Consider the following 15167-nt stretch of genomic DNA (forward strand, 5'->3'; position numbering starts at 1 on the left):
AGCCCTGGCACCAGGGCCCAAAGCTGAAAGGAGGGAGGAAAGACCCAGGTGGAAACTTGGAACTTTTATTAAATACTCATTCACCCATTTGCCACCACCATCCAGAGCAGGAAAAAAAATTATCAAAATGGAATTAAAAAAAATAAAACAAATTACACCCAATCTCCAGTATGTACAGGGTTGTTCCCCGCCTCTCTGCCACAGCTGTGGAGAGGCTGGGGAGCAGCTGGGGTGGGCGTGGGGCTGGGCACCTTTCTCCAGCCACAGGCCCCTGAGCGGCTCTGACTGTGGCGGCAGGAAGTCCCTGCTGCCAAGGGGCCAGACACCTCGACTGGCCTCTGCGGAGGTGTTTATTGCTGGGAGGGGCAGGGCTGGGCCCGCTCTGCCCCTACTGGGCGAAGAGCTGTCTGACTGCTCCCAGAGTGGGCAATGACCAGTTGGGAGTAGAGGACCAGTCCCAGAGCAGCCCCAATCGCCACCTGAGAAGGGGGATGGACCGAGGCCAGGACAGGTGTTTTCCAGAGAGAGAGGGTGCTCAGCTGATTCTGGGCGGAGGACACCCCAGTGCAGCCTGCTGATCAAGCTTGTCCTCCTTAGCTCCTGAGGATGACGCACTCCCCCGACTCCAGCTGCCTGGCCCTCCTTGGGGGCAGGGCTCCTGTGCCCTTCAGGCCCTTTTCCTGCTGCCTTCTTGCCCCAGAGACCTTTGTGGCCACCTGCACGTCAGCCACAGCCTGGGCCCTTGGAGGCAAGGATGCCTGTGCAGCCCGGCACATCCTCCAACGTGGTGTGGGACGCAGCCCTCGGGCTCAGCAGCCGCTCTCCGATTCTGCAGTCTCCAGGGTCGCCGCCCCCCGCTGCATGGCAGCAGTGGCCACGCTGATGGCCTCCTCTAAGGTCTGCTGTGCCTCCAGCTGTGGAGAAGGAAGGAGAGAGTGAGACCCTCCCTCCCAGGTCCCAGTGGTAGGGTATGTGGTCTACTTTTTTGAATGTCCTCCGCCCACCCAGTGTCACACACACCTGAGCACTCAGTGGGGACCCAGGAAACAGGAAGTTCACTGATAGAACCCTATTAGGCTAGGCATGGTGAGGAGCCATGGAATGGTTCAGGGTCAGACTGAGCAGCTTGCTCATGGAAGGGGAATGGCAGGCTGGAATAATCATCGGACCTAACAGAAGCAGAAGATATTAAGAAGAAGTGGCAAGAATACACAGAAGAACTGTACGAAAAAGATCTTCACGACCCAGATAATCACGATGGTGTGATCACTCACCTAGAGCCAGATATCCTGGAATGTGAAGTCAAATGGGCCTTAGAAAGCATCACTACGAACAAAGCTAGGGGAGGTGATGGAATTCCAGTTGAGCTATTTCAAATCCTGAAAGATGATGCTGTGAAAGTGCTGCACTCAATATGCCAGCAAATTTGGAACACTCAGCAGTGGCCACAGGACTGGAAAATGTCAGTTTTCATCCCAATTCCAAAGAAAGGCAATGCCAAAGAATGCTCAAACTACCGCACAATTGCACTCATCTCACACGCTAGTAAAATAATGCTCAAAATTCTCCAAGCCAGGCTCCAGCAATACGTGAACCATGAACTTCCAGATGTTCAAGCTGGATTTAGAAAAGGCAGAGGAACCAGAAACCAAATTGCCAACATCCGCTGGATCATTGAAAAAGCAAGAGAATTCCAGAAAAACATCTACCTCTGCTTTATTGACTATCCCAAAGCCTTTGACTGTGTGGATCACAATAAACTGTGGAAAATTCTGAAAGAGATGGGAATACCAGACCACCTGATCTGCCTCTTGAGAAATTTGTATGCAGGTCAGGAAGCAACAGTTAGAACTGGACATGGAACAACACACTGGTTCCAAATAGGAAAAGGAGTACGTCAAGGCTGTATATTGTCACTCTGCTTATTTAACTTGTATGCAGAGTACATCATGAAAAACGCTGGGCTGGAGGAAGCACAAGCTGGAATCAAGACTGCCGGGAGAAATATCAATAACCTCAGATATGCAGATGACACCACCCTTATGGCAGAAAGTGAAGAGGAACTAAAAAAGCCTCTTGATGAAAGTGAGAGAGGAGAGTGAAAAAGTTGGCTTAAAGCTCAACATTCAGAAAACAAAGATCATGGCATCCAGTCCCATCACTTCATGGGAAACAGATGGGGAAACAGTGTCAGACTTTATTTTTTTGGGCTCCAAAATCACTGCAGATGGTAATTGCAGCCATGAAATTAAAAGATGCTTACTCCTTGGAAGGAAAGTTAGGACCAACCTAGAGAGCATATTGAAAAGCAGAGACATTACTTTGCCAACAAAGGTCCGTCTAGTCAAGGCTATGGTTTTTCCAGTGGTCATGTATGGATGTGAGAGTTGGACTGTGAAGAAGGCTGAGCGCCGAAGAATTGATGCTTTTGAACTGTGGTGTTGGAGAAGACTCTTGAGAGTCCCTTGGACTGCAAGGAGATCCAATCAGTCCATTCTGAAGGAGATCAGCCCTGGGAATTCTTTGGAAGGAATGATGCTAAGGCTGAAACTCCAGTACTTTGGCCACCTCATGTGAAGAGTTGACTCATTGGAAAAGACTCTGATGCTGGGAGGGATTGGGGGCAGGAGGAGAAGGGGACGACAGAGGATGAGATGGCTGGATGGCATCACTGACTCGATGGACGTGAGTCTGAGTGAACTCTGGGAGTTGGTGATGGACAGGGAGGCCTGGCGTGCTGCGATTCATGGGGTCGCAAAGAGTCGGACACGACTGAGGGACTGAACTGAACTGACTCAGCCCTCTTATTTTCCAGATGAAGGAACAGGGACACGAAGAAATGAAGAGTTGAGACTGCAAGGCAGAATGCCATGAAAGTTACCGTGAAGGTCAGAAGGGGCTCCCCCACCCTGCCTCAGTGAAGGAAGAGCCTGGGCCTGAGACAGGTGTGTGGATGCAGGCAAAAAGGGATTTGTCCTCTGAAACGGGCACCTTCAGACCCGAATGCTGTCCTCTTCCCTCCGCCGAGTCCCCCGCCCTCCGTGCTTCTCTCCAGCCACCAGCCTCCTCACCTGCACCGCAATGTGGGTCCCGCTGGCCGTGGCCAGCAGTGCCACCTGTTGATGAGGAAGGGATGCTACATTTGAGTCCTCAGCCACCACAGTCCCAGAGGTGATGATTGTGACCTGAAATATATATTAAGAACAAGGTTTTCCAACCTACTTACGTTATTCTCCCAACCCCCAATCCAAAAAAATCCCTTCAAGCAAGGTGGCTGGGAACAACTCAGAAGGAAATGAATAAAATCATTATGAGTTAGATAAATGAGCTAGCTTGGGGCTCAGAGCTAAGTGGGGGTTGTGGCGGTGGTGGTTGAGTTGCTAAGTTGTGTCCGACTTGAGACCCCATGCACTATAACCCACCAGGCTCCTCCTTCCATGGAATTTTCCAGGCAAGAACATTGGAGTGGGTTGCTATTTCCTTCTCCAGGGGATCTTCCCAACCCAGGAATTGAACCTGGGTCTCCTGCATTGCAGGATTCTTTTACTGACTGAACTACCAGGGAAGCTCTAAGTGGGGGCTGTATGTTTCTTTAACTTACAGCCAACTTAATTTATGAATTTTGAGCCACAGAAGGATAGAGCTGTAAAAGGCCCCACAGGTAATTTAATACCCTCATTTGAAAATGGACTAAAGCTCATGGAAAAGTAACATGCAACATGCCTACGGCAGCAAGCAAACTGTCTCTTGACTCTCAGATCAATGCTTGTCAACAAAGGAGAGTTGCTGATGACCCAGAGTTGTAGGGAAGACACTTTATCTGTGGGAATCTTGGTCCTCCTAAGAAGGCTGGACTAATTTAGCCCGCACTTTTTAAGGCCTGTCGCACAGAAAGGAAGGACAAGAGAGGAAAAACCCCAAGCGGCCTGGTCGTACGGGCTGCGTCTGGGTGCCGTCGGCGCTGACCATGGCGACTGTGTGGGCACCAGAGGTGGCGAGGGCGTCGTCATGACTGGGGATGGCGAGGGTGGTGCTGCCGTGCTGGGTCACCATACTGATGGCGCTCCCCAGGGCCTGCAGGTCTTCTGGGGACAGGCTGACCTGCCAATGGGAAGGAGGAAGATGAGCCAGGAGTGGAGGGGAGGGTTGTCTGAAAGCCCCCAGGCAGATGAGCCTGCTCTCTCAGGTTTGCTTATCGGTAGACTAGAGGATCAGCTTCTTGTCACAGGGTGGAGGGATCAGGACAAGCAAGTGAAACAGGCCCTGGCTGCAAAGAGAGGCTACACTGGAAGAAATCTGCTGACCATGTCTATTCACCACCACTTTGCCTCAGGGCTCTGTTCCATGCAACTCAGGGTCTCTACCCAATTTCACCCTCGTCATCAACTCTGAAAGTTACAGGTGCGCTTGACACTGAGCGTGCAGACAGAGGCCAGGTTATGCTGCTAGCGCGAAAGCCCAGGCTTCCAAAGGCCACGCTGTGCTCTGGCCCGTACAACAACATGCCTCTCTGGAGGAGGACATCCAGGTGTTTCACTCAGGCAAGCAGGACCTGTCAGCCTTCAAGTAAAAAGGGAAACTACTAGCTATGCTCCAGAAGCCCCAGAGACTGAGCTGGACACACAAGCAGGCGGCCTGTGTTACAGGGAGTTGGGAGCCTCGGCCTCAGCTCTTGAGATCCACAAGGGTGAAAAAGAGAACCTGGGTGAAGATGGCGCTGTTAGAACCTGGCGCTCCCCAGAGAGAGCTCCCCAGAGAGAGAGGGAGGGGGTACCAGCCAGAGGGGCCCACCCCACCCCTCGCCCCTGGCCTGTACCTGCTGGGCACCATCCTGAGTGATCAGAGCCACCTGGGGGGCCCCGTCCTCCTCGGTCACCATAGCCACTTGGGTAGGGAGGTCATCGCCCTCCTCCTTCACCTCTGACACGTAAGCAATGTGGGGCCGCTTGGGTGGCGGGCTCTCCTCGGCTGCAGAGGCAGCTGGGAAAGGAGAGCCGAGGCTGACACCTGCCCCCAGGTGGTCATGGGGAGGCCTGGCTTGTCCCCACTCTCACCTCCTGCCCACGCCCCTCACCCTCGAGCTGCTGCTGCTCATAAAGGGCCTGCTCGCTCTCCTCTGTGGCCTCCAGCTCGCCGTGGGCGCTGCGCTTGTGCATGGCCAGGGTGGAGGTCTGCCGGTAGGTCTTGCCGCAGGTGCTGCAGGTGTAGGGCTTGCAGTGTGTGTGCACCACGTGGTGCTTATACAGGCTTGAGTACTCGGTGAAGCGCTTCCCGCAGCCTGGCACCGTGCAAACGTATGGCTTCTCCCCTGGGGACACTGGGCTGTGAGGGGGGTGGGACCTGGGGCTGGCAAGGGGGAAACTAAGGGAGCAGGAGTGAGGGACAGGGTTGGCGAAGAGAGAGACAGAGGGAGGAAGAGGGACTGGGATCTGGGACTCTGAAGGGACAGAGCTGGGGAAGGTGACCAGCGGCAGAGACAGGAAGTGAGTGTGGGACCACGGGGCCTGCAGACAAGGGGGAGAGAAGACAGGGGGGTGGGCAAGGCTGAGGCTAGTGAAGGGGCTGGTGAGGGGCACCAGGGCCTTGTGAACAGAAGCAGCAGGAGACAGAGAGGGATGACTGACGGGGACGTGCCAGGTATGATGGCAGAGGGAGGGGACGCATGTGTCCGAGAGATGACAGAAGCTAGACAGGGACGTAACACTGGGGGAGGGTGAGGATACACGGGAGTCACATGGACAGTGGACGACGTGAGGAGCTGAAGACATTCCACTCTGCTCTCTCCCCACTGTGCCTGACCCTGGCCTTTATCTGGGAGCTCCGCTGGAGGGGGCAGATTTCAGGTGGGTGCAGATGGGGCAGGGGGCTGACAAGGCCAGCAGTGCCCATCAGATCAGCCCCAACTGGTAATGGAGGAACTGCTCGCTCACTGCAAGTGAAAGAGCGGTTCTGGGGGCACAGCTGGAACCTCGGGACCCTGTGCCCCGCCCGTGGACCAGCCTGCAACGACCCTCTGTTGAGAAGGTGTCTCAGGTCAGAAGCCTTCGGTAGAGGGGCTGGGGCCTCAGAGGGGGAGGCCCGCGCATGCCAGCTGGCCCACCTGTGTGGATGCGCACGTGATTCTTGTAGTTGGTGGCGCTGGTGAAGCCACGGCCACAGTGGGGCTCGGGGCAGGTGTAGGGCCGCTCGCCTGTGTGGGTGCGCACATGTACCTTGCGGATGTTAGATGTAGTGAAGGAGCGGCCACAGCCCTCGAAGGGGCACCGGAAGGGGCGTTCACCTGTGGAGACCCACGTGTGAGGGCGGCTCAGCAAGGGGTCCCGCAGAACGGGGTGAGCCCCAGGCTTGGGGCCAGGCCCTAACTGGGCTGGGTGGGCAGGGCCCGGCCTACCAGTGTGGGTCCGGACGTGCTTCTGTAAGTCTCCTGAGGTCTTGAAGGCCTTGCTGCACAGCTCCTCTGGGCACTTGTATGGCTTCTCACCAGTGTGGGTGCGCATGTGGCTCTTCAGCCCATATCCTGTCCCGGGGCAGGGGGAGGGGTGAGACGAGCACTGGGAGGAGCCTCGTCTTCAGCTTCTGCCTTCCTAAGGCAGAGGCGCCGTCCCTTAAGGTGTGCCCCGTGAGGCTCCGGGCCTCCTCTGGCACAAAGCGCCCGTGTCTGCCTCCATCCCGCCGCTGTTTGGGCAGAGAAGTGGGGCTGGGGCAGCGGTCCGTGCTCCCTGCCCTGACCAGGGCCAGCTGGCGCCATTCCAGAACCCATGGAAGAGGAGACCCAGAGAACCTATGACCTCAGGGCCTCAACTGAGGGAAAATGAAGTCCAGAGGGAGGCAAGCCCTCCAACCACTGGCACCCCCGCTGGTCTGTGTCAGGGCTGCTTCTTGCCTCCATGACAGGTCTCCTGCAGTGACAGAGCCCTGCAGCTGGAGCGCTGAGACAGCAGTCTCTTCCGGAAGGCAGCCTGGTGCTTGGCTCCCTTGAAGGAACATTCAGAGCTAACCTAGGGCCCTTTACCCTCAACTGGAAGCAGTCCACCTTGGTCTCCATCCAGGTAGGTTACCTGTGGCAAAGGCCTTTCCGCAGCTGGGGAAATCACACCTGTATGGACGGTCACCGGTATGAGCTCTCTCGTGCACCTGTGAGGACAAGCAACCATGTCATTCGGAGGCGAGAGGGTATGACTAGGCTCTTCGGTTTCTTTAGGGCCCAGAATATTAGCATTGGCCACCTCCTTTATTTTGCTTCCTCTTCAGTGGTGATGCCCCCTCCAGGGAGCCTTCCCTGACTCTCTTCCCTCATGCCCTCTTCACGTGTGTCACAGACCCCCGTGCTGACATTCCTGCACACTCATCTCTTCCTTCCCGGAGGCAATGAGCAACCTGAGGTCAGGGACCAGTTCCAGTCAAAGCAGGAAGGCAGGATTGCAGCCTGCTGGGAAGACGGCAAGGCTGAGAGCTCTTTGCAGCCATCTTACCTTTAAGTGATGCGCGGTGGTATAGAGACGCCCACAGCCCTTGTAGCCGCAGCGGAATGCTCTGTCCCCAACCTGTTGTCCTTTGCCATTATGAGGAGCCTGGCTCTCATGCAGAACCTGGGGGGAAAAAATCTTGGGGTCCCTATATGTATTCTCCTCAAAGAAGGAAGGGAAGAGGTGGGACACAGGGCCCAGCTGGCAGCTTAAGACCCAATAAACAGGGTTAAACCTACCAAGGGGGAGATGCGCAACCTGGGTGATGGATCTAGACGGATGGAACAGACGCTGAGCCTGCTGCAGAAGCAACAGGGCTGGCCAGTGGAGTCACCACCAGCTCCGACGGACAGAGAGACGATTAAATGTCACTGGGGCTCTGACATCTTGGGGAGAAAGGGCGTCTCTTAGATGGGCAGGTAGGGCAGGGGCAGGAGTGGTCGCAACGGCCACACTCGAGCTGGGCTGAGGGCTAGCTGCCCCTCTTCTGACCGTGGAGGCTGTTGCTCTCTGGACACGTTTATCCTCTGACGGGAAGAGATTCCTTCCTCCCTGGGGAAACCCACATTTGGAAGGGGCACTGCCAAGGGGCTGGCTATGGGGACAAGCTCACCTCGGCTCACCAGAAGCGAGGTGGCCACAACCAACAAAGTGCACAGGTGCCCAGGGCAGGGGCCTGCGAGTCCCACCAGAAGCCCAGCTCTACCTGTAGCGCCTGGCTACTGACAAGCCCTTCCTTTCCCTCTCTCCTGCCAAAAACCATTCCACACCAGCCTCTGGCTTCAGGGAGCCTTAATGTTGTGCTTTCCTGGGCAGAGTCCTGCTGGAACTGTCCCTTAGCCTTTGTTTTTGGGACACTGTGGCCTTCCCAGGAGCTCTTGAAACTGAACTCTGGAAGGCGTGGTGAGCAGGAGTCAAAGGAGGGAGGCCAAATCCACAGCGGGTCTGTCTAGTCAGCTCCAGGTCAAGGGGTCAGGCAGCTGACAAAGTTTCCTGGACACTCGAGTAGCTGGTGGGTGGCAGGAGAGGGTCACAGGTGGCTGGGCCTGCTCGGCAGGCGAACCCAGTCAAGCGTTCAGATTTCACTCCCATGTCCCACTGGTTCTTGAGGGAATAAAAAAACTTCAGGGCTAGAAGTGACCCTCTGAGATCATCTGGCCCCAACTCATCATATGAGATGGGAACAAGTTGAGGCCTCGGAGGGGAGTGACTGAGGCAGCACACGGCAGAGGCAGAGCCTGCACAGATTTCAGGCCTTACAGTTCAAGCTTGGTTGTCTTTCCAACAGCAGTAAGCTTCTAAAATATACCTTACAGAATGGGGGTGGGAGTGGGCATAGCCCAGAGGGGCCTACTGCGAAGTTTTGTAGTGTCTTTTCAACTTCCTCTTCTCCTCTATGATACAGCCATACTAGTTTAATTATAAAAACAACTTCCCCAGTCCCCTGGGTAAAATGCGCGCTCCAGGAAGCCCTGCCACATCCACCCTGAGGTGCTGGAGTTCGGCCGGGCAGGGAGGACCCTGGTCTGGAAGGCTCTCAGATCTCTGGTTTCCCCTACAGGCAGGACCACGGCCCAGGCAGAGAGAGCCTAGACTGACTAATGTTTGGAAAGCCAAGATCCTTTTCCTTTGCAGCTGAGCTACTGTGCAAGCCCCGGGTTCCAAGAATCCCAGCTGCTCCGCTACATCTGCTCTCGTCACTGCCTACAGAGGTTATTTTCCCAAATGACTTAATGAGTCGCAGAAAAGAAATAAACACAAGAACATCTGACCTCAGAGAACTGGAAAACTAATAAAAGTCGCTGGCAAAGGTTTTCTCAGACACTGCAGCCAAAGTGAAGCTGGGCCTAAGTTCCCACCGTATGGGTATCACTGTTTCTTACAGCTGCCTTCCCTCTGAAGAGATGCATAAACAAGTGGGAGTGTACACAGCTGTTGGCGGGCCCCAGCCAGGCTGTGACTCTTGCCCAAGAAGATGACCCGTGAGAGATGAGTCAGGGGAGCCAGGCTGCGGGTCACAGGGAGTAGCCCTGGTCATGTGCAGGCACAGGACTAACCCTGTCATCGAGAGAGCTCACCTTGCTGGTGTACTGCTCCAGGGCCACTACTGTGTCCGCGCTGAAGCCCTCGTCATCCTCTGCGGCCAGGGCCTCCAGGCCCACCTCTGTCTGCACAGCCAGGATGGCGCCATCGGACGGCACGGCCACGGGGTGGTGAATGTAGGCGGTGGAGCCATCTTCCAGCTGGACGGCTTCCAGGGCACTGGGGTCATAGCCCTCTGCAGGGAACATGCGGTTAGCCCAGAAGCTGCACAAGGGCAAGAGATGCGGCTGGGACCTGGGCGTTGAGGTAAGGAGAGGTACATATACCGAGGAGGGTTTAGCCTCTGGTTTCTCCTGCTCCCTCACCTTGGTGGTCCGCTCTGGCTGGCCCTCCCTCTGGGGCCACCTGTCCTAAGGATGAGGTCTCCTATGGAGTACTGACTAGGAACACACAAGCTTGGTGAGGACCTGAAAGGACCATCATCTTGGCTGAGATGACCATGAGAACCTCCTGACTGGTGGCCCCTCACCCCGTCTAGTTCCCTCCAGGCAGCACAGCATCCAGAGGGAGCTTTGCAGGACACACGTGTGGTCTTGTTACCCGACAGCCTAAGCAGTTCAACCATGTCCATCGGCCTCAGGATAAAAACACAAACCCTTATTCTGCAGCCCCAGTGCTCTGGCCCCTGTCCTTTCTGTTTGGTTTCACCTCACCCACTCTGCCCTCCCCTCCAGGACTCAAGCTCCTGGCAGTTCCATGAATGTGCCCTTCTTTCTCCCTGCCCACCTCCACCCCCGTTTCCGGGTCACACATGCTGTGCCTTCCGTCTGGAGTACTGAACCCTTCTTGCCATTGCTCTTTCCCAGCTAGGCCCACTCCATCCTCCAGCTCCCAGCCCAAGTGTCACTTTCTCAGAAAAGCCCTCCCTGAGTCTGAACCCCATCTGTAGTGATCAGTTCATGATGGTTCATTTCAAGCCCTTTCCCCCACTAGATTCTAGGAGAGCAGGGACTATGTCTGACCCTGTTCTCTTTTGTATACTCCACACCTAGTGCCTGGTATGCCGTAATTGCTCAAAAAACTACTTGTAGAAGAAATAAACCATTATTCTTCAGTACCTTAAAAGCTTCATTCTTAAAAAGTGTGACTTAAGTGTGTGGTCCTGGTTTTGGATATCACTGGATCCCATTTAAAGCCTTAACAGTTTGTGGCTGTGCTGTAGCTAGAGCCACTAGGCCCAGGCCATGGCCTCCCATGCTCAGGCTCCTGGGGGCAGAAGCAGCTCCTGCGGTCCACGCCAGGAAAGGCAGGGGTGCCTGCTAATCCAGGTGAGCGTGGGGCCCACGGCTCCATGTCTCCACCCCAGCTCCCAGGGTGCACAATGCTATCCCCCAACCACGGCCAGTTCTGCCTCCCTTCCTTCTCACCAGTCATGAGGACTGTGACCCCACCTTTGGGTGTGCGGTGTATGTAGGCCATGCTGCCATCTTCCAGCTGCACGGGTTGTCCATCCTCAAAGGAAAGAGGCTCTGTAATGAGAGCAATGCCTGCCTTTCTCTGGAGCTTGGGGTCAGGGAGCGGGGCTCCTTCAGTGGAGGCTGCCTGGCCTTGCTCGTGTGGCAGGGGCGTCCTGGGATGCCCTCACCTTTCTGCACTGTCACTTGGTGAATGTATGCAGTGGTCCCATCCTCAAGCTGGATCACTTGCCCTTCAAGAAGCTTGTCTCCTGTGGGGGCAGAAATGGAGAGAAGTGGGCCAGGCCCAGAAGAGGGCTGAGGAACACTTGCCTGCTTTAGTACAAGCCTGTTGGAGGCATAGTCTGCATGTCTAAGCACAGCTTAGACATTCTCCATGTTACCTCACTCCCTGACTCCCAGGTCTGGGCCTCAGAGGTACCGAGGTAGAGACATTCTGTCATGAAGAATCCTAAGCTCCCAGAAGATTCCCCTTCAGTCACTCACAGGAGGAGCAACTTCATTTATTATTCTACCCATGCCATACAAAGCAGGGACTTCCAACCTGGCAGGAAGCTGCTGAGATTGAGCTACACGGCAAAGGATTCCCTGAAATCTGGAAAGGCCCCAAATGGATCCAAATTCAGATCTGACTCAAATTAACTAAATCAAAATATGTTCCCTTGTCTCCCACTGCGGCAGTATGCCAAGACCAAGACCCTCTGATAAGGCAGTATAACTTACAGGTTAAAAGCAATGGGCTCTGGGGCTTCCCTGGTGGCTCAATGGGAAAGAATCCCTCTGCCAATGCAGGAGAAACAGGTTTGATCCCTGGTCCAGGAAGATCCCACATGTCATGGAGCAACTAAGCTCATGTGTCACAACTAATGAGCCTGTGGTGTAGAGCAAGGAGCCACAAACGAGCCCACATGCAGCAACTACTGAAGCCTGAGTGCCTTAGAGCCCTGCAACAAGAGAAGCCACTGCAACTAGAGAGGAGTCCCCACTCGCTGCAACTAGAGAAAAGCCTGTGCGGCAACAAGTGCCAGGCACAGCACCCCTGCCCACACAAAAAAGCAAAGGGCTCTACAACCAGTCCAGACCTTCTGGGTTTGAATTTCAGCTCTACCTCTTACTAGCTGTGTGATCTTAGACAACTTAACTTCTCTGTGCCTCCGTTTCCTCTCCTAAGAGCAAAAGGCTCTTAGATTTAGAATTAGAATTATATAGGCCTCTCCTTATGTCCAGGGAGTTTGAGAGGGAGAAGGGATAAAAGAAGTGAGAAAGCGAAGAAGGGAGACTGAAGACTCAATGACAAGTGGTTTCTTTGTTCATTTACTTACACATTTCAAGACCAGACAGTTACTTCTGGCTCACCTCTGCTGATGTCTACCCCTGAGAAGAATTCTCAAACTTGTCCCCAAACTGAGTTTTCTTGGGTCTGTAACTAACAGTTCCACAACCCAGCCAGAGTAGGTAAGGCGGGGACAAAGGTAGGAAGTAGGAGAGAAACACAGCTGAGACGAGGGGAGAGCAACCCCTTCTTCCCTCCTGCCCAGCAAGCAGCAGGCTGCCCTGCCAAGGGCACTAGTACTTGGGGATCTGAAAGTATCAGCAGAGCTTCTGCTAGAAGAGTGGGTACTGCTGCAAGACAGGAAACAAGATGCTGAGAAGAGTTATTAAGGGAAAACTCTCAACCTAGAACTTCTTCTAACAAGCAGAGATGACAATGGGGAGAGGCGTGGGGTGCTGGTGGTGGGGAGAAGAGCTGTCAGGACCCTCATACCCCACTGCAGAGGTGACTGTAGGTTCCGTTTTGCCCAGAATGGTCCTGGTGCCTTTATTCAGAGCATGTTCTTCCACTCTCCAAAGTGTCAGCTTTGAATAACACATTTCATGCTTACCCTGTTTATAGGTAAGTCTCATAACATTTTAGGGCTTCCGGCTGGCTAAGCTGGGCCCAGACAGAGCTGCCTGCTGACAGAGATGAAAGTGCACTGGTTGAGAGCATCAAAGGAGCTCACCTGCAAGAGAGCTGCCTTTCAGGACAGTGAAGTGCTGGTTCTTCAAGGCCAGCTCTACTCTAAGCAGTATGAAATCTGCTGGGTGTGAGTGTGTGTGCATGCATGTAAGGACACACTACAGCACCATGGAGGAAGAAGAGAACAGAGCCAGGAAGAGTGACAAGAGAAAGATATAAATGGGGAGGTGGGGGACGTAAAGAGATCATCCAGACATAAGAAGGAAAGACATAAGAAAAGAGAGTGGCTTTCCAAGGCCAAGCACAGCCACTTGTTTGTTTTTTCATTCATTCAACTATTAATTCGCAACAGAAGACTGAGGCAAGGGGAACAGCCGGGTCCATAGAGTAAACGCAGCCCGACTGACAGGTCCTGAATTCTTCCATCCCGCTGAGACTGCTGTGAGAGGGCAAAGACCTCCAATGGGAAGGCTGCAGGCTTCACAAGTGTTCTAGAGAAGTCCATTCTCAAGAAAACAAAGCCAGCCAGCTCCACACGTCATCATATGGAAAAAGCCTATCGATGCTATTAAGGAGCCTCTTTGTTGTCATCAGGAAGCAGCCGATTTAAAATGAAATCAACAAACAATTTATAAGCTTGGGACTTGAAATACATTTTGACAATGTGTTGAAATGAAGGAGGGCACTGTTGCAATGACAGTGGAGAAATGAGGATGGCGGTGCTCACAGAGTGCAGAAAAGGCAAAATAAAGAGAAGGAACGAGGCAGTGTTTGGCCAGTGCAGTCCAAGAAAGACACACATGCCATCTGGCGTGCCTGTAAATGCTGGCGAAAAGAAGGAGCCTGTCAGGACACTGAGTGTCCTGGCCAGAAGGCCCTGCTCTTCAACAATGCTCTGTTCTGACTCCATGCCCCCTTGAATTTAAGTTTCTTGAGAATCTGAATTTCAGGTACATCTGAATTGCAGATAAACAGTGAAGGTTTGTTTTTTTTTTAGTACTTGGTATTACTATGTTATTGCTTTTAGTATTTAATCTTATGTTTATACATAGCTTTCTCATGCAGTATTTGGAACATACTTACACTACAAAATTATTCATTGTTTATCTGTAATTAAAATTTAACTATGTGCCCTGTATATTTTTTCTGGTCACCCTAGTGGGGCCCCCTACCCTGAACCTAAAGATATGTTGTACATGCTCAGAAAGATAGTTTGATTGCTTAAACTCGCTTAAATTAAAATGAACTGCTTCTAGAAAGAACTGAGAAAACTGGAAAGGGAATATTTGAAAAGCAGGAAGTCACAAGCAGCACTGTGTTCATCCGTGCCAGAAATATTTATGAACCTCTTACCACACATAAGGGAATCTTGGCTGCTGTAGCTAGGCTAATCTGATTTTCTAGCCTCCCTAGGTGGCATTATATTTTAGAGTTACTTTTTCATCAATCACCTTGAGATATTCTCATGCAGAGCAAGTTGTAGCAAGCAGGCAAGAGGGCAGGGTGGTCGTGAGACTCTTGGACCGGGACAGGGCAGGATTCTGCAGTCCACGGAAATACCTTTAACAGCTTGCTGGACATAGGCTGTCGTCCCATCACTGAGGGTCACCGTCTGCAGCCCCAAGCTCTCCATGGCAAACTCCTGCCCGTGCAGTCAGACATGAAGTTGGCTTCTTCCCAGCACCGGAGCCACAGCTGAGGTTAGAGATTTCCTTTTGCGTCACAGATCTGAGAAAATGGACAGTGTCATATTATGAGCTGCATGGCTTCCTCCTGCCACAAGGACACACAGGGACAGTGAATGAGGCCAGCCAAGAAGAAGAAGAAAAAGAAATGAATTCTTCAAAGTAGAGAACTATGTTGGCTTTTATTAAAAGAGTTCGAAATATACACATTTTAGAATTCTAAAGACTGAGAATTCAAGAGAAACATGCCAGTCAAACTGGTTGTAAAGTAAGATTTCATTAATCAAAACCCACTTTTAGGGACTTCCCTGCTAGGCCAGAGGCTAAGACTCTGTGCTCCCAAAGCACAGGGCAGGGGTTTGAACCCTGGTCAGGGAACTAGAAACCACATGCCACAACTGAAGATCCTGCATATCGCAACCAAGACCCAGTGCAGCCAAACAAATCAGTAAATAAACAAGTCAATTGTTTATAAAACCCACTTTTAAATTCACTCCCCTAGAAGGGAGACCCACTGAAGGCAGGAGGCCAACTCCGG

At 53.1% G+C, this 15167-nt stretch overlaps 1 protein-coding gene across 7 annotated transcripts in view; it reads right to left on the reverse strand.

Moving 5' to 3' along the window:
- Window positions 1-53: 53 nt before the first annotated feature.
- Window positions 54-15167, reverse strand: part of ZNF76 (zinc finger protein 76) — a 29752-nt gene continuing 14638 nt past the window's right edge. For 3 of the 7 annotated variants that reach the window (XM_055571638.1, XM_055571637.1, XM_055571636.1), the window contains exons 2-14: window positions 14505-14672; window positions 11155-11235; window positions 10961-11038; window positions 9545-9744; window positions 7473-7589; window positions 7059-7134; window positions 6392-6517; window positions 6101-6280; window positions 5075-5308; window positions 4817-4980; window positions 3937-4101; window positions 3072-3185; window positions 54-914 (exon numbers count right to left, since the gene is read on the reverse strand). In XM_055571638.1, coding sequence (XP_055427613.1) covers window positions 810-914; window positions 3072-3185; window positions 3937-4101; window positions 4817-4980; window positions 5075-5308; window positions 6101-6280; window positions 6392-6517; window positions 7059-7134; window positions 7473-7589; window positions 9545-9744; window positions 10961-11038; window positions 11155-11235; window positions 14505-14577 — 1713 coding nt within the window. In that variant the 5' untranslated portion in view covers window positions 14578-14672 and the 3' untranslated portion in view covers window positions 54-809. Of the gene's footprint in view, window positions 915-3071; window positions 3186-3936; window positions 4102-4816; window positions 4981-5054; window positions 5323-6100; window positions 6281-6391; window positions 6518-7058; window positions 7135-7472; window positions 7590-9544; window positions 9745-10960; window positions 11039-11154; window positions 11236-14504; window positions 14673-15167 lie in introns of all 7 variants that reach the window. The other 4 variants (XM_055571642.1, XM_055571640.1, XM_055571639.1 and 1 more) reach the window with 4 other exon arrangements.

This window comes from Bubalus kerabau, chromosome 3 (assembly GCF_029407905.1).
Source record: "Bubalus kerabau isolate K-KA32 ecotype Philippines breed swamp buffalo chromosome 3, PCC_UOA_SB_1v2, whole genome shotgun sequence".
Lineage (NCBI taxonomy): Eukaryota > Metazoa > Chordata > Mammalia > Artiodactyla > Bovidae > Bubalus > Bubalus kerabau.